General features: G+C 37.9%; 1 protein-coding gene across 1 annotated transcript in view; it reads right to left on the reverse strand.

Annotated features, from left to right (window-relative positions):
- The window catches only part of RFC1 (replication factor C subunit 1), a 42,589-nt gene extending 23,427 nt beyond the window's left edge, over window positions 1–19,162 (reverse strand). Inside the window, exons 1-4 of the mRNA XM_030493389.1 lie at window positions 19,040–19,162; window positions 13,697–13,825; window positions 12,033–12,111; window positions 9,818–9,937 (exon numbers count right to left, since the gene is read on the reverse strand). Of these exons, the coding sequence (XP_030349249.1) occupies window positions 9,818–9,937; window positions 12,033–12,111; window positions 13,697–13,825; window positions 19,040–19,042 (331 nt within the window). The 5' untranslated portion in view covers window positions 19,043–19,162. The remainder of the gene's footprint in view (window positions 1–9,817; window positions 9,938–12,032; window positions 12,112–13,696; window positions 13,826–19,039) is intronic.
- Window positions 19,163–19,684: the final 522 nt, after the last annotated feature.

Here is a 19,684-nt window from a genome sequence, read left to right on the forward strand (position 1 = left end):
AGCAGAGCAAATATAATTAGGTTTTAATTAAAAAGGAGGTGGATTTAAGTCGTTTATGATACCAGTACTAAGTATTGCCAACAACAGAGCTTTGCTTTAATTATACCCTTCCTAGAAACAACAGGATTAGAAGCATTTATTGACTGCAGGCCGTGGCTGAAAAAGGACAAGAGACTCACAGCACTTATGAACAGCTGTCTATAAAGAAAAGTCAGAATGAGAAATGAAAGTGGTCACTGGGAGACAAAAGCACCCCGATGCTGTTAGGTGGGTTTCAAAAGGGGAGAGATACTCAGGCAATTCATAAGCACATCACAAATTTCCCTGATCTCCAGGCTTCACCTTTACTTCAAATACTTAAGAACATCAACTTTTTCATTGAGACCTTTACACTTCTTCCTTGAAATGAACTGCTCACCCATGTCTACTGCCACAGAAGTGAATAGCAAAGTTAATCAGTTGTACACTTTCAGTTTCCTTACAAGCATGAATGTGACATTACAACCATTGAACTGTTGTACAACTTTGAAAATATTAAGAGGCCTAGTATTGCTGCTGCACTACTCAGGTCAACACTTTTCAACACATGACCTGTAAAAGAAGAGAGGCATTCTCACTCACACAAGCAAGCTAACAATCTGTGGAAAAATAAAAGTGAAAATTCAGATTTTACCTTATAAAAATTGTAGATTAATTACATTCTTACAGCAATTGCTAGGTAAACAGTTGAGATGCCTTATTACATGGAGGCGAGGACTTCACAAAGTCAAAAAGATAAATCAATTTTATCAACTAGATTAATGTTGCAAAATATTTGTATAGCAGAGCAAGACTGATCCAAGAACAGTACTTCCTGTTTACACCGACACATTATTTGTGTGCTGTATCCTGAAAAAATACCTTGAGCACACACATTTGTTTTTTCCAGGATTCACTCTGAATCACAAGTGCAAGTCAAGACCATGTATTCCAGTCAACTTTTCTGGAAATTAAGTAGATGTGACAAAGAGAAAGCTAATCATGTGATTAATGGAATAGACAGGCATGACAACCAGGAGATTGCTTTTAATTATTTTGGATGCAAACACTACACTGAAGCAGGGACCTATTATGCCAGGCAATGTACAAGGACAAACTTGCCTAGCAACAAACAACAACTGTTAAATCCTGGGGGCTTTAAGATTTGTTCTATGACATTAAAGCACATCTACCTTTCATTTTATATTGTTTTAGTAGTGGCACAATTAGGTTAATAAACTAATGCACGCAACCTGCCTGTAACTGTTTGTTATTCTTCCTCTTTCCTATCCTCACCCTTTCTCAACAGTGTTTCACCTGCTGATTACAGAGCAACATCTGTGGTTGTTTCCTAACTGAGCTCTCTCAAAATTATCTAGGCTGTTTTAAACATTTGTTTAAATTCAGATCATTTTAAAAGGCTGAGATTAGGGAATTACCTCAGCCAATCTAAAAAGGGAGCAATCTATTGCAGTCACAATGGTGACAAGCAGGATAGGGCAGATCCTCAGATAGCCTTCAGAACAACATATTTTATTCATCTTCATTTCTTATTTCTGTACAGTTGAGTTCCTCATCAGTACAGGATATAATTCCCTGGTTCCTATGCTATTTAGAATACAATTTTTTTAAGGCAGAGACAGCATCTTACTATGATGTTACAAAACCAACTCCAAATACAGGCAGGACAGGTTACAAATAACTTTTACTTGTTACAGTAAATGTATGTTAAATTGGGGGGGGGTGTTAAGCTTCCTCCTCATTGAAAAACATAGTAGTTTTTACATTTAAAAAGCCTAGTCTGTACAGTAATTGGATTTTTTTATGTCATTTCTCAACAAGGCAAGTAATTTTAGATGTACTACAACCACGCACTTAAAACCGTGTTAGCACTTTGCCTGTATCAACATGTCAAGGTTTAATGCTGTTATAAAAAAAATAAAGGTTACCTGAACCATTCCAGCTTCACTGCCCTGAAACAACTTCATTTAGATTTTCCAGTTATCAAAGGTAATTTCAAGTTGCCTCTCTCACGTTTTTTGCTTTACAGGAAAAAGGTTGTGGGATCTAAGACCTCAATGCAGTAACTGCCATGTCTAATTGTCATTATATACTTTAATGCCAAACTACATAGACTCTGACACCCTTTTGTTCAATATATACAAAATAAAATTATTATTCACATATGTATACTTTTACTAATATCTTTAGAAAGATGTTTTGGGAGCATTAAAATATCTGAGAAGGCTGAATATATCTAAAGTGAAGTTATCTTTATCTGCAAAACCATCAGTTATAGCAACTCCTTCCAAATGAAATACACTTGCCATACAAACTGCTGCGTATATTACCTTGGCATGTTATTGGTCCATTAACTCTTTCCAGTTTATTAAAGAGAGTTTTATTCACTCAAACTGGTTACTTTTACCATAAGAGCAGCTTTATTATTTCAGAGAAGGAGATCCAAATCCCCACATTGCAATGAAATTTCACGCTTAAGTTCAGTTGCCTAAAGCTACCTACATGATAGCAATTCAGTAATGCTAAATGAATAATGAGGAAACAGGGAAAAAAATTACTTGAACAAATGCAGGCAAGTATGAATGCGTTCCTTTTTTGCAGCTGCAGCTCAACGTACTGAGCCACTCAGGACATGATGTTCTGTTTCAGGCAAAATGAACTAATCTAGCAAAAAAAAAAATTAAAGACTCCTCTTTGACATTTTCAACTAATCCAGCAGACGAACTGAGTGAAGATCGGTTACTCAAGCAGCTCAGTAAGGAGATGTGCAGGAAGGAAAGGGAGAAAAAATATCTCCAGCAAGCAGAAATAGCAGAGGAAAGCAGCAACATCTTGAATTAATACAGCTGCAGCTTGAAGAGACACTCTTCCAAAGAGTGAACCTGCCAAGTGACATCAAAACACTATGTTCACGTTTATTTATTTAGTACATGACAATCTGTGTCAACTATGATAAAAGTTTCAGAGAAAACTTCAGAATGATAAACAAGACAAGACATTCCAACACCAGATTCAACAGAAAGCATAAACTACCTCTGATAACTGAAAAAGCCAAATAGATGTAAATTTATTTCAAAATAGTAAAACTGAAATGGTTCTGGTAAGCTTTATGTTTTCATAACGGCACCGAACTTTCCTATTTTGGTTCAGGTTACTTGGAGGGAGATCATTTTATTTTGCTTTTAAAAAAGCAGCTTACAGCAGTAACAGGTTAATGCTGCACTATTTCAGAGATTTAAGTCACACCACTGTTAAGCAGACCTCTAACCGATTGCACTGAGGTTTATCAAAGAAGCAACAAGACACAGGATATTTGGGTTTTTTAGAAGATTTTTTCAGAAAAATCTTGGAGCCCTTACTGAAGAAAATGAACAAGTGATCAGAAACTTTCATACTGAGATTTTTAAAGCAACAATGCAATAAAATGAGCTTTAGTATTACTGATTAAATGCAAAACTAAGGCTTCACTACAAAGCTTCTTAAAAAAGACACACTTATTGAAATTTTATTTCAAATCATCCTGCATGTGAGACCACAGCTTATGAGAGGCAAGAAGTCATTGCATAAGCACTGAAAAATCATTATTCTAAATTATAACTCCACACTGTTTTAACTATATTTTTAAAACTGGGTAGATTGTTTAAAGGATCTACATTTGAAGTCAAGAAAGGTCACTTTTAGTACTACAGTCTAAATAAAACAGTTTGTTGTTTCCTTAACAGACTGCTTTTATGTTAAAAATAGCTTCATTCCAAGTTAATGGGACTAGGTAAAGCAGGAAACTGTACCCTCATTCAAAGAGATACTGGGAATTCTAAATGGGATTTTGCTAGTTAGCTGTATTTTTAATAATAAGCCTTAAAAATAGCTTTATATATTGAAAAAATTGCAACTTTAACAGCTAGTAGTGTAATTCCAGAAGACTTTATTAGCGTTCAATGCAGTATTAATCACTACAAAAGGAACATTTTAACTGCTGTATCAAAAAGCCCAAAGGAGAGAACATTTTCAATGAGTGCTGTGCTTCATTTCCTGGTCTCACAAAAATTTAAAATAAACAAACAGAAACTAAGCATTACAGTCACAGAAAGTTCATACACGATGGTGGGAACTAGGGAACTTCACCTGCCCAATTTTATCATTTAAATGCAAATACTCAATGGTTGACTTAAGTTTATGGTATTTCTAAGCACAGGTCTTTTGTGCCAGTACAGGGGGGGAATCCATGGAGAAGCTATACAGAAAACAACCTAGAGAACTTCTGAAGTTCTACTTTTTATCTTCTGAAAACATTGTATATATTTCAGTATAAAAATTTACCAAGTGTTTTCACATGCTTTGTGAAAATAATTAAAAAGCTGCAAAAAAATAAGTCTCCTACATCTTAAATTTTTAACTACTGAAAAATTGCAAATTAAGTTAGAACATTGTAGGTGCACCACTTAATACCTGTACCATGAAAAGAGCCCACAATAAATTATTATGAACTCTGAACCATAACTGGTATAAGGAAAAAAACCAAAACAAACCAAAAACAAACCCAAAGCTACCTGCAAATAAGTTACTTGCATCCATACCACTTAAATGCCTACAATAACAGTATATTACTGATGTAGTAAAGAACACCACATTGCTTTTTTCCAGTGGCATAGCAACCTTGTAAACAAATAATCTGCGTGAGTCAGTATTTTTATAAAGTTTTACTCCAAACATTACTAAGTACTACCTCTGTGTCATGATCTTAGGTCCTACCTTTAAAATGTGCTGTCTTATGTAGGACACAGCACACAAGAAATGAGATTCATTTGCACTTAAAAGGCTAACAACATTAAAATCTGGTTAAGCATTAAAAAATTCAACCTACCTAATCTTTAACAGGTTTCATAAACCATGCTGGAGATAGAAAGGAAAACAGACATAACTGATTGAAAAGAAAAAGGCTGCTCCCTACATTACGATTTCAATGATACTATTCTAAATGCTCCCCTTACAAGATCTCAGTTTGTACTTCCCTGTACTACCTACAGTGCCATCACCGTTAATGTCACCTTGCTCTTATGGGCACATAAATACCCAGTAAAACGTACCTTGTGTTTCACCACTCTGATGGCACAACGAGCCAAAGTATCAATGTGAGAAAAATAAAGCCAGGGCTCAGTTGAAAACTAACACAGACACACAACATCAAAGATTAGGGACACAACATTGAAGACATACAATTAAACTCAAAGAAATGCAAAATGTAAACACTCAAAGTACTTTCTATATTTACAACATATGCATATTTCTCTGTATTTTTCTGTAATAAAAGAAAAAACAGCAAACAAAAGCAAGCCGAATAAAAGTGCTTGTTGCAGTCATGGACGAGTATGATGATTAGAATAGGTATCTCCACAGAACTATCAGGCAACCAAATTAACACTGGATTAAGGGGTACCATCACAGTTCCTTAATTTAAAATAGCTTTACTACACTTACCCAAGGTAATGTCTGCATTCAGCTACCAGAAAAAAGAATTCACTTCATACTGCTTTCCAGGGGAAGAAAGGGATTAAAACGCCTTTAATCCAGCATCCAAATTAAATGGAAAAATTATTCATTTCATCTGAAATTATAATGTAGAGCAACAGCACATGGAGCTGCCAGGCTCACACATCCAGTCTCCTACATGTCTAGTTTTTATTTTTTTTATATAAGGAGTATTTTATGCCATTATATTTCCTATTAAAAATCAATACACATTGAACAGCCCAAGCACTGACCTTTCTGTTTCCCCACCAGCCCAACATTCTCTATATTAAAAGAGTCTATATTCAGCAGGGACATTCATAAGCTATTCTTCTTGTCCTGTTTTCTAATCTGTCAAGGAATAGTTTTCCAGTAACTTACAAACCTACTGTTTCTACTATTTTGTTTTTTCTAGCTTTATAAATAATTCAGCCTACCATTAGAGCAAAGCTTTTTTAAAAAGAAAAAAAAAAAGTTGTATTTTGCTATATTCAAGCAATCAAAGCAATTGCTAGATATGCTACATATGCATAATTACCTCTGCAGGAGGTATATGAAAGATTAAGTATTCACTAAAAGTGAGGTCACCATTCTTGCCAAATAGTCACCTGTGATGAAACTAGATGGGGTTCAACATATCACAATAGCAGGTCATCTTCTACAAACAAAGCTCAAGGTTTCATAATTCATTAAACAGTTAAAGTGTATTTTAACGAGTACAACAAACATTTGGATTTTTTCCCAGTTCCCCAAGACCATTCCACCAACGCAAAAAAGGCTTTTTTTCCTTTGCTACCTGCTAGAATAACTTCACTTTATCTTTGGCCATCATTGAACTAAATATTTAAATTAAATTTGTTTCCATAATCATTGAATGGTTTGGGTTGGAAGAGATCTTAAAAATCATCTAGTTCCAACCCCCCCTGCCATGATAACAAGGGATTTTTTTTATAGAATTACAAAGAGAAACTCTTCTTGGTTTGGGGTTTTTTTGCCTTAAAAAAAACAACTCAAGCAAACATGGGCAGCTTCACAAGCTAGTAAGAAATAAAGCAACACAATAATCTCAATCAATCCACTCTTATACAAATCGAAAAGTTAATCCCCCAATGCTTTTCAAGAAAACTGTATTCCACATAATTATATAGAAGTGCTGAAAAGAAATTCAAGCAACAACAGGAAGACAGTTTCAAATTAAACTGAAAATAGGTTCAGACAATTAACTACCAAGCTTTTACTGACTACTTGATGCCAAAAGGCTCGTTTAAACACATTGCCACAGAGCCCTTAAAATGAAATCCTGAGTTTTGAGCGAGTCCAACAAGCTGATTCTGGATTTAAATTTTCAGCTGCATAACAGTATAAACAAGAAAAGGGCAAATGCCTACAAATTTCATTAGGATTCTATCTACTATTTCTATATTCCTCTTCTTGTAAAACATTTTATTTCAAGCTGATAGCTGTACCAATATTACTAAAACACACTCAGCTTGACAGCTCTGTTAAGCTGAAGAAACAATTTATACAGATTAAATATAAACAAAATTCAAGTGTTAAGTCTCAAGGTTATAAAGGCATTGTTTAAGTGAAACTATTAGATCAACCTGTGTGTACTTAAGACTCTTTTAGATAAGAGTAACCTTGATTCATGGTTTTCAGGTATTTCACTAATAATCTTGACTAGTCTTCCTGTGGTGTCCCTATGCAGAAAAACTTGATTATACTACCTTGAATTGCATAATAAGCCTTAGCATGTATTGTTTATTCCCCTGGAACCTGATCATTTATCTACTACAGAATCAATGCTATTAAAGGTCCTTTTAATTAGGAAAGAATTGTTGGCAAAACTGTCAAGATAAACAAAGTTTCAAGTAAAAGGACAAATAAAAAAACCCGTTTGGGATACTTTGGAAAATTGAGCTCATTTGAATACATGACATAATATAGCTAAGTGCCAGGTCAAATATCTAGGACAAGAAAAATCAGCACCATCCATCTTAGAAACAGTGATCCTGAAAAAAGCCACAGGAGGAAGGTGGTACGGGGGGGGGGGGGGGGGGGGGGGGAGAAAAAAAAGAAAAATCAGCTGAGCCACACTTCTAATGGGCTATCGCAGCAAACAATCCTTCTTGCTTTTAAAAATACTTGGTATGATTAAAGGGATGCAATGTTTGCAGTCAGCAATGATCTTACCAAGAAAATACTATACCCAAGGACAGGGTCCACTCTTCCAAACTCAAAGAGGGACCACACAACAACTCTCAGAATTTTAACACTTAAAAAACATGTTTTATCAAAATAGATTTGGGTTCAAGTCTATTAATTTTATCAGAGTTTCTAAGAATCCATACAGGGAAGTACTGCAGCTAGTAAAGTACTCTACTCTCGGAGACAGCTATAGAAGACCCAACAGTTACAGCTTCAGCTGAACTCAGAGCAGATGTAGTAAATACATCTAATCACAGAGGCAACTGATAAAACGCGTCTTTCTCATTTCAAGCCAAAATTATAGAAAGCAGAGACAGATGCATCAAACACTCTTAAGAAATACCTTTGCAACGAAAATGTGTCCACCTAGTGCTGCAACTCTCAGGAAATTGCACAGCTTGTGTTACACAGGTAATCAGAGTATGGTAACCAGTATCCAGTATCAAAATACCTAAGTTTATCTGCATTATAAGAAACCACTGTGAAACTACAATAGATCCAGTGCAGAAAGAGAACTTTATGTTTTAAAGGCAAATCAGAAAATGAACCTAACATGACAAGAGATTTAACAGCTCTGAAGAACAGACCATTCAAAAAGCTCTAATTTATCAAATTAACTGAGTCAAATTTAAGATGCTTCCAATCTATGCCATTCAGTAAGCCAGGAATCAGATTTATCTTACTGTCAGAATCTTAGTAAGTAAATTCTGCCCACATATAGTCTTAATCTTTGCTTAAGTGCCGCTAGTAGATCTCAGTTAAGAAGGAATAAGAGAACAACCAGCAGTAAGAGCAGCTCTGAAGTTGCAAGCACTCACATGTATTTCAAATGTATTTAGAAAAACCCACACAACTATACATAAAAATGCACATACATACACATTCAGCCAACCATTCTCAGATGCCAAAAAAGAAGCGTTAAGGTCCATCTTCAAGAAGCACTGAAACAGTAAGCTAAATACTAGAAGCTCTGTTAATTTTCTTCCACAGATGCATTTTTACAGAATTCACAAAACCTGAGTATCCTCCCCTGTGCTGGTGGCACACCTTTAAGGATACTTGATTTATACATAAGGCTAAGTCTACATAAACTGGTCACCTATCAAACAACAGTAGCCAATGCCACTGAAACTTTTCCATAACATCTCCAGTTCAGTAGAGGACAATGCACAATATGAAGTAAGCATCTGGAAACAAAACTGCTTCATCATAGAACTGAGTGCACAGGGGGAGAGGGGAACTGTGGTTTTAGTTCAACTACACAGCTCCTAAAGAGATTAAATCTAAACTAAACTCAGCTGTGAATTTAGCAATTAATCACTGTCACCATTTTTCCAGAAGGAGACCTGAAAATGACCAAGAATGGTTAATTACACACACTACTTTGCCCAAGAGCACAAACAGCTCCACATTTAGCTGAAATCCAAGACTGAGAAGTATGGTATATACAAGGTATAAGGCAAGGCTTTGTTACCATTTTTTTTCCAGCTCCAGTTCTTCTAACAGACAAATAATGGGTTAAAAAAAAAAAAATGTTGATAAGTAAAACACAAAACCCAAGAACTTTTGCAGTCACCAACATATTATGCAGAGATTTAAGACACTGAAAGTTGTATACCACGTAAAAAAAAAAAAAACAAAAACCAAAAACCCAAAAAAAACCCAGGTTTTCAAACATGTTTATGGTAACCAACAGTCATCTCACAACATGTGCTAGTGAGCAGTTTAACCGCGTCAAAAATATTTCCCTAACTCCTTTCCCTAAATCTATAGAATACTCTTAAGCAGGGAGTGTTAGCTCATGAAATTATATGCATATTTAAATGATCCTAAGCCACTACCAACATGATCTCAATTTTACCCTGCTCCTGACTTTACAATACTTGAGGCTAAACTTCTGCAGAGCTTTTGTTTAGCTTGTTTAAGGATAACATAATTTGTCTTCCTCAATATTAGGTTGCATGGTCATATTTAAGAGTATACCAGTCAAACAATCCATCCCATTAGTAACATAAGCCACCCCACTATAGCTAAATAAATAATGAGGTATTTCTTCCATTACCTGTCTCTGAAATATAAACAACAGGATCCTGCTTTAGAACTTTATCACGTTTTGAAGTAGCTGCTTTTTTCTCAGATTCCTTCTTGGATTTTTTCACTGACTGCACCTCCTCTTCTGAATCTGTATTTTGACCACAACATAAATGTAGATTTCTGCTATATACATACAAGCTTTAAGTAACAAATCACATAACATCAGTTAACACATGTTCACATGTATTCAGTTGCAAGAGAAAAAGATATCATATGGAAGGTCAAAGCACAGCTTTATTTTTCTGCACCAGCTAACAGCCTAGCCACCATTCATTCCAGCACACAGATGACTAAATGAAAATTTGGTCAGAACTCAGTCTAGACACTGGGTTTTGCTTACATAATAAGAAATATTTTGTTACTTATTCCAAGAATTGCTATGCCTGTATAAAAACCTTTCTGTAAAGGAATGTGACTCTCAGAGTACCACAGCAGATTACTAAACAAGAAACACACACACAATAAGCAAAAAAACCAGTCTACGCCACCCAAAAACCACTCGACCCAAACAACACACACACCACAACAAACTTCCAACTTAGATTCATTAGATTGATTAAATGTATATGGTATTATATATTATGCTGGTGTATTCCACAGTACCTATTCCAAAAGCTAACAAGCTAACAACAGGGTAAAAAGAGATCACTAAGGTTGCACTCTGATTTTTCCAGGAGAACACTGGTAGACTTGCCGCTCACCTCACCAACCATTCTCCATATCCCAGAATTTGTCAAGACGACAAATTTACACTACTGTGGACTATGTATCCCAGCAGCCAAATGAGGAAGCAGGACAAACTGAAAAAGCTGGGACAACTAACAAGCATAAGAGAAGGCTACCCTTCAGAGCCTGCCTTTTTCCATGATAAACACTAACATATGTTGTAATTATAAATATATTAAGGCAGCCATGGCCAATTGACTTCAGTCAATTGAGTCCTATCCCATCATTGTCTCCCACTCCACACTCCTCCTCTCCCAAAAAACCCCAAAACAATGCAACACACTTTTCTCTCTTCCAGAGCTTAGAGCTCTATTTCTCTTTTCCCCTCCTACTAATAACGAGCTAGAATTTGCAAAATCTCTAGACAGCATCAGCACTTTACAAGTAGCTGTTGAGTTATGTATTACTTTTGTACTCCAACTTTTAATGCAGAAATATTTCTACTCCTATTCCTCATGCTAAAGAGGAATTATTTATAGAACAGTTTATCTGAAGATTAGAACACATTTCTATACGTAATAGCTGTTCTGACAGCCGTTTGTGATCATTTTTCTTCTACAAGAGAAGCAATATTCTATTAAGATTGCTTCTAAAAATTCAAGGTGAAGTCTTCAGGGGTCAAAAATTACAGAAACTCCTGCAATCTTTTCTAGTTTCACAACAATTCAAGATTCAGAATGCAATCAAAGAAGGTTAAATGACATAACGCCTCAAACTAACTTAGAAATTTCAAGCTTTTAAATTAAACTAACAACCTGACAGGCAAGGGTTTGAGAACTTTGTTGTTTAAGGTTGCTGGTTGTGTGGGGGTTTTTCCAAGACATTAAGTGTTATAAAATGGGTTTCTCTATTATAATATTACAAAGAATACATTTAGAATGCGATAGCAGTGCTTTATATTATAAACTGTGTTCCATACTGTAAATTTAAAACTATGGGATGAACATTTACTAGATTTTTTTTTTTAATAAGACACATATAGAAACACAAGTTTGCCTTTTAGAACAATCTCTTTGTTCACACAGGCACAGAAATGTGAATTTACAGTATATGATCAGCCTCCTCTACCCAGTGTAGGACACTATTTATCCCTAAAAGAACAGGAAACCGAAAACTCCACACAATTTCTATGCATTTTCATAACAAAAAAGTTCTGCAGTTTTGATTGAATTCACTATCTGAACATTTTTTGGTGGGTTTCTTACTTGGTTTGAGGTTTTGGGTTTTTTAACAGATGTTTTCCTAAAAGTTACTTTGCAATGTATATTTCATGCATGGCACACACTGCACTTACTATTATCAAACATAATCTGCTATCCAGCAATAGCTACCATGAAAAATGTTTTTTACTCCAGACTAATCACAGCTTTCTTTCAGATGTACAATTTACGCAAATCAACATTTAATGCTGATGCAAAAGACAGAAAGGAACATTCAGAAATAACCATGAACACTACCTGAATCGTAGATTATTCTTTTTTTCTTTTTGGCCCGCTTTTGTTTGGAATCATCATCTTCACTGGGTGAATTATTCACCTAAGAGTAACAGTCCATTAGTTCAACTAGTGAACAGGTCCTTCCAGATTTTACTCAGTTCCACATTCAAATTCATGAGTTTCAAACAAATTCTAACAGAAATTTATTTCTCAATATTACATTTACGAACAGTCTTGCTTAACTCATGGGTGGAGACGGAAAGGTGCAGGGCAGAGCAAATAAGGAAGAAACTGCAGCAGTAAAACTAAACATGCTCCAAGCAAACCATAGATTGATTACACTGAGAATAAATATCCAAGTTTAATACAAATTAAAGTAAATCAAACAGATTTTCAAGCACTTCCAACTTGGCATCCTGGTTGCCTGCAGCTTCTCTGCTCACCCATTAAGCATTGCAACTACCCTTAAGAGATTGCATCAGTGGTCAGAGTTGACAAACATGCTCTATCTAGCAGCAGCTACTATTAAACTGTCTCAGGGAAATTTTTTTTTATTTTTTTTTTTTAAACATTGACAAGTTTTAGATATTTTAAAAAAAATCACAGGCTGCACAGATAGGAAGTTCCCTGGGACTACCAAACTATGCTTGTTTTATAGTCATGCACAGCTGTAAATGCTTCTAAAAAATAAAATTCTAGATAAGCATAACTACACATTTTATAATCTACACTCAATTCTGAAACCTTTGATATAACTGGAGAGTTGCAAAGTAGAAATAAAAGATCACATGAGATAATTGCTTTGTCTTTCAGTTGCACTGAATGGTCCTTTATTTTCACACTGAAACAGTGAAATTACACAGCCAATTTTTTTTAAGTAACATCCTACTTCTTCACTGGATTGCTTCACATTAAATCTCCATCCCATTAGAAAACCTTCCATTCTGCAGGTGATTTTAAAGTCCTTTTTTGCTACCCCTTTCTTTTTTATACAGTTTAGATAACTAACTTTGCAAGGCAGGAACGCCTCACACTAGACCATGTTGCCCAAGGGTCTGTCCAGCCTGGCCTTGAACACTGCCAGGGATGGAGCATTCACCACTTCTTTGGGCAACCCATTCCAGTGCCTCACCACCCTCACTGTAAAGAACTTCTTCCTTATATCTAACCTGAAGTTCTCCTGTTTATGTTTAAACTCATTACCCCTTGTCCTATCACTACAGTCTCTGATGACGAGCCCCTCTCCGGCATCCTTGTAGACCCCCTTCAGATACTGGAAGGCTGCTATGAGGTCTTCCCAATATGCCTACATGTCCTACACATAAGCCTCAATCTTAATTAAAAATTAGATAAGCTGAGCTACTTAGAGAACTTTAGACTACAGCTAAAGCAACTTCGAATACATCAGCTTGTTCCTACATTGGCACCTAACCATAAGAACTTCTACCTACCTCTCCTGTGCCCTACAACCCAAATATTTTTTAAATTAGCAATTTTCTTCACCGCTTATAGTTTTGCTGCAAGAAGTTAATACTAAGTGGTAGCTTCCTCCCATGCCTATGAGAACTACTGACATATAGCCTTTTTTCAATATATAAGAATTATGACTTTAAAAATGCTAGATACACAAGCAATCCTGTATCTGAGAAACCAAGCACTTCACAAGTAAAAGAAGCAAAACTAACCTTAGTCTCCTCTTCCCTCTTCTTCCCCCTTGAGGGTCCTTCGCCATTTTTAATTTTCGCACTCTTTTTCACTGTCTCACATTCTTGTCGCTTTCCAGGAGTTACAACGCCAAAGAATTTCCGGATATCCTAGTAAAAGGAAAACGTGATTTATAAATTTTTTAAACACAGACAGCTCTCGGAAGTTTCACACCACAAAGCAGCAAAGCACTTAAGTTACTTCCTCAGCAAATCCATTATAGTATTTGTTGATCTTGAAGTTTTATTTACAATTAAGAAAACAAAGCCCAGCCAGTTAAACATAGCTGCTCAGACACCAACCACCTTTCTCATCTTTGAATCATGAAAAAAAGAGGTCATTTCTCCCTTAGTTGGGCATCTTCACCAATATACACTTCAAAACAAACTTCCACTAGCAGTGAAATACAGTGACATACGACAGATGTATGGTTAGAATTCTTTTTTTCCTAACTAATCACCACAAGCCTTGCCCGAAGCATTTCTGTAGTCAAAACCATCAACTCAGCAATGAGGTAGTGTCCAATGTAGAAAGACAGAAAAGCACCAAGAGCTAGAAACAGCCAAATAGGGGGACATACCATATCCTCCACCTTCTCGTAAGTTTAGCACAGTAACTGAGTAAACCCAATTTCAATCATGCAAAAAAATAGGCAGCGAGAAACAGATTAAAATTTGAACAAAGAGAAAGAACTTAATACAAAGAGCTCCAAAAAGTCTATTTGTAATCTTATTATCTGGCCACAGTACAACCTCAAAAAGCTTTCTATATACATAAAAAAGCAGCTGAAGCTTCAATTTTAAGAAAGCAGTATTATACACACAAAGCCAAATCTGACTTCTATTGAAAAAACTAGTATTTCAGTTTTATTAAAATTAAAATGGAGAAAATGCATACCTGGTTGATATCACTGCCTTCAGGGGTAGCAGCCATTTTAGAGAAAAAAAAATACATCCTATGGCCTTAATATACAGCAGGTAAAGGATGTGGCTCAGGACTACATTCTACCCAGCTGATAGCTATTCCCCATCATTGAGTTCATCTGGGTAGTTTGTTTATTCTTATAAGGAACTACAAGTAAAGCAGTAAAGTCTTAAGAAATTTCCGTAAAAGTCTGATTGACAAGAAGGGGTGTTTCAGGCTGCTTTTCAAGAGTTCCCTGGTGGTTTACATTATCAGAGCCTACAGGGTTTAAAATCAATACAATATGTAAATTTGAAAGCATACACAAAATATGGGACACATAAAGATTTATTTAAGGTACTTAGCTTAAAATAATTTTCCAAGAATCCAAAATGTCATTTCCTGTAAAAATTTAGATTCCTCATATTTTACTTGTATATAATAATACAGATTCAGCAAACAGGCAATGGTAGACTGGGAAGCATTCTTTCTCAATGAGACTTCATACATTTCCATCTATGGAATTTATACCTTGAGGCACAGATTTTCAACACTCTGCTATTTTACAGGTACTCCTACAATATAAATGCAGTACTATATAAGCTCTGAAATTTTGACTGCCAATACCTATAGCTAACAGGTTTGAAGAAAGCATCTATTTAAAAAGTCTAAAAGTAGATTCGTGGACTCGATCACTTAATCATTATTACTGACTTCTTTTTAGGCTTAGGTAACACAGGCAACATAAAAATTTATTCAAAGTCTCATTAGATCTTTTATGTAGTAAAATAGTTTAAATATTTACTACAACACTGCAAAATAAAGTTACTTTTAAGTTCTGTTTTCATTTCTTCTATAGTTTGTACTTTTACGCTTACAATATTTGGAGAATAAATTTTAGATCAATATTAATACTATTCATTTTAGTATTTTAACTAAAAACGGTTAGCTAGTAAGTGAGCTGCTCCTCAAACACTATATGCAATATTAGATTACTTTTTTAATAGGCTTACACAAGAAAATACCATCATATCCTGGTTTATAAAATGCAGACTTAAGAAAAATACATTAAATTGACCTGCCTGCCCCATCTTCTTCCACTATTTTCATACCACAGCTCCTAAACTGCTAAGACCTAAATTATAACATGTAAATTAATGTTTTCTTCCTCATCAGTTCTCATGAGTTACCAAGTTAGCTCCTCATAAGTACCTTTAATTCACAAAATGCCACAGAGCAACAATAAAGTTATCTTTCAGTGAACCTTTTATCCAAGAATCATTTTATCCAAGAATCAGAAACAGATTTTTTTATGGCATTTACCAGGAGATGCCAGATAAATCCTTAGTTCATTGCAGACGTTTGAAGGCTGTTTATTTATAAAGTATTATATAAGTTTAGATCTCAGACAGGATCACTTGTGTCCATTCTGGGTTTATCTATTTAACATACTCTGACTCATCACCTTACTGGTATATAATGTCATGCATACATGAGTTCACCAGGTGGAAAAACTGTGTATGTTTAGCTTTTATCCATTCCGATGAGGAAAGGTGTGTGCCAATGTAACTGGCAGGTTTCCTTCTGGGACTTTCCCCCAAAACCCACAGAAGTCATCAGTCTAGTGTATCCTGGAGATACACTCACTAGCATGGCTATCCCAGGTGGTCCCCTCGCTCAGAAAGCTAAAATTAAAGAGGCAAGGCTACATTAGTGTGGTCTTGCCCATAGGTGCTTCAGCAGCAGCAACAAGACAGGTAACTTTTTTTGAGCAGTTCTACCCAAGGAACAGGTGGAACTAAGAATTTCTGATCACTCTCACTAAATTAGGGAGATAATTGATGCACAGCATCTGAACAGCCTAAAAAGCTGTGTTCAGGGGTACATGAACAGCATAAAAAGCTGTGTTTAGATGTACATGAACAGCCTAAAAAGCTGTGTTCAGGTGCACTGATTCCTGCTGAGCTATCTTACCAACTGTATGATCTCAGCAATGGCTGTGCTGTCTAGTTCTTGCCGATTTTGACTACTGCTTTAAATCCTCCACCTTACGCAATAATAGAAGACCATAGCAATTCATCATGCCAAGTTGCAGGTTTACCCTTGAAAGACTTGTATCTTGTCTGTTTTACTGAGAACAACATGAATAGAAACTGAAACTCCTTTGTCAGGTAGCAGAAAGACTGGTTACTCAAAGAGTAACTCAAAGAGTTAGTCAGGGTGACTTTTAAGACTTTAGTAAATACCCAGCTCAAAAAAGTCAGTTATAAAAGCCATAAACATTCCATACTGGGGTTTTTCCTGCATTTCAAAAGCACTCTACACCAACGATCAACTACTTCAACACTTTGATGTTAGAACCATCTCAACCTAACAGTAACAGGCAGTTTCAGAAGGGTAGTGTTCAGTAAGGCAGAATATTTCCAAAATAACATCATGTAGTTCAATTTGCATGTAAAATACGAGATAGAAAACTGAATTTCACCAATCTAGCTCAGTGACTGCAATAGAAAGTAACACAACTTATTTAGGTATTCTTAAGTGTGCCCATGAGAGCCTTGCATCAAAAGAATCATATTTATTTACAAACGCTTATTTGAGTGTAAGTTTTGTGCAAACATCAGCTCTGTCATCTGGTGTGTCCAGAAAAATTGCACTAACTGAAATCAAATTTACAGTTTCACTTCAGTAATAGTTGCTTGGATAACTATACTTAACATTTACTAACGGTGGTTCTGCAGCACAGGTACTACACAGTATTTTTTGAGCAGTACCACAGTTCTAAGCACACAGCAGCTGGTGCTACAGCTCCGGCCATATGAATGTCTCTGTCAGCTAAAGGCAATTCAAGTAGCCCCTACTCCTAGTCATCCATTCCCTCAGTGTAGCCCTCTGTTTGGGAACTGGGTCAGGCCACTAATCTGGGTAAAAAAATAAATCCCTTCTAAGACAGATCAGTTCATTGTGTAACTCTACACACATCAGTTCAGCACAGCTGAGCTGTTGCAGAACAGAACCAACCCAGGCTACTTATGTTAGGCACTACATGAAAAAAGTCTGTTTGCAAGGATGATATTAAATTCTGACATGCTTGTGCTGTCACAGCACACACAGAACCTACACGGTTACTACCGTCACTGTATTTTTGCTTCTATCTCAACAGCTGCACCAGTGATGGTTGTACAGCCTCTTGTCTTCAACACTGAAAAGGGAATGGGCTGAAGCAACCCATCCTCTCCTCAAAACGATGGTTGTCTTCCTCCCTTCTAGAAAAGTGCCAGACATTGCAAGATGTGTGAGATTCAGAACACTATATAGAAGGAGAAAGCCTTTATCCAAGGAAGGTGGGAAAGGAGGAAGCAAATCTTTCAGTAAGGTCAGTTTTCTGAAAAAGTGACGGCAGGAGAGGCAGACTTGTCCTCATACATGAATTTAATGTCATCAGCCACCCCTAACAAACCATGAAGACATCACAGCCTAATAGTTCCAGAATTCTTGGTGCTAGCAGACTTCTGTCAGTACTGCAAAACATTCAGTTTATTGCCCATCATTGCTGAGCATCAAGTGTAAAATATAAACAAGGTTAAACTCTGTAAAGTCCAAAATCAAACCTGAACTTCACTGGCTTCAAACAGCATTTGTAGTTAAGCCAGTAAAACACCTGCACAGAGGCTCCACCTGAGTAGAAGCAAATCCGTCTGAGCCAGAGATGCACAGGGGATACCATCTTATGCTGGCTGCATAAGTGAGCAGTACTGTGGAAGGCACACAAACACGTGCACGTTTACAAACTCGTGACATCCTACTGAGGGTTGCATCCTTCATTACTTATAAACAAGTGTTTATTTCTAGATTTTTACGTTCTTTTTTCCCCACTTGAATTGCTTTTTGCAAATACCGCACACTGCCCAAATCGGCAGCACAAACGCTTTCGACTGCGTTCAGACAGAGGCTGGCTCGGCCGCCTTTCCCCCCCGGGCAAGCCCACAGCCCGCGCCTGATTCGCCGCACGGTTTAAGGGGAAACCGTAAGGGCGCAGCCGCTTCCCCCTCGGAACAAGGGCATAACCCGGGGCATTTCCTCGGCCAGGACGTTGTTTCCTGGCACAAGCGGAGGGCGGGCACAGCGGGAAGCATGGCGGGGCGGGCGGGCGGCCTCTGCTCTGCAGCCCCGCAGCCGCTGCGCCACAGCGCAGGGCGTCCGCGCCCGGGGCCGCCTCCGGGGGACGGGACCCACGCTCGGCTTCGCTTACGCCGGGTTCCAACGGCTCCAACGGCCCCAACGGCCGCGGGGCTGCAGTCACGCAGCGGGGCAGACGCCCATCCGGCCCCGCCGCCGGCGGGACCCTGCGCAACGCTCCCTTGGGAGGAGCCACGGAGGAAGGCAGGGATGGATGGAGGGGGCCGCGGCGCCGCGCTCACCATGCTGCTGGCGGCGGCTGGTCTCTAGCGGGGCAGCTCCGGGTCCATGCCTCCCGCCTTCGCGCCAAGTCCCGCACCCCGGCGCGCGGCTCTGCCGTCACAGCTGCGACGGGCGGGCCGGAGCCGCTGGGGGTGTCGGGACCCCGGCGGTGGCGGAAGGCTGCGGGCGGGGTTCCGCGGCCTCCCTCGCTGCCGCGGACCTCTGCCTCTGCGCCTGCTGCCGGTGCAGGCGTCAACAGCCGGTCCCCTGCAGCGGGGCTTCATCGCTTCTAACCGCGGTGCTGAGCCTGGGCAGCGGCTGCGGGTTTGGCCTGAGGAACGGAACGGGTCCAGCAGCGCGCGTCAAAATGGAGGGCTGCAGCTCCGCAGGGATCTCTGTGGCCTAGGGCGCCTCTGACAGAGACGGGAAGCCGGCAGCGTTCACCGTTACAACAGACAAGTGAACACTGCCAGGCCCCGTGGGGTTACATCGGGGTTTAGTGCAGTGAGGCAAACGGAGCATCCTTAGTGTGTGGACAGCCGTTTCTGGAGGGCTGAAGTGCAGTTTACATCAGGAGAATAGAACAAGTTGTGTTAACGTTGGGAGGCAATTTTGGAGTATGTAGCTGCTGTATCACCACCGTATTTTTGAACTAAATATTTGAG

Source organism: Strigops habroptila, chromosome 7 (assembly GCF_004027225.2).
Source record: "Strigops habroptila isolate Jane chromosome 7, bStrHab1.2.pri, whole genome shotgun sequence".
NCBI lineage: Eukaryota > Metazoa > Chordata > Aves > Psittaciformes > Psittacidae > Strigops > Strigops habroptila.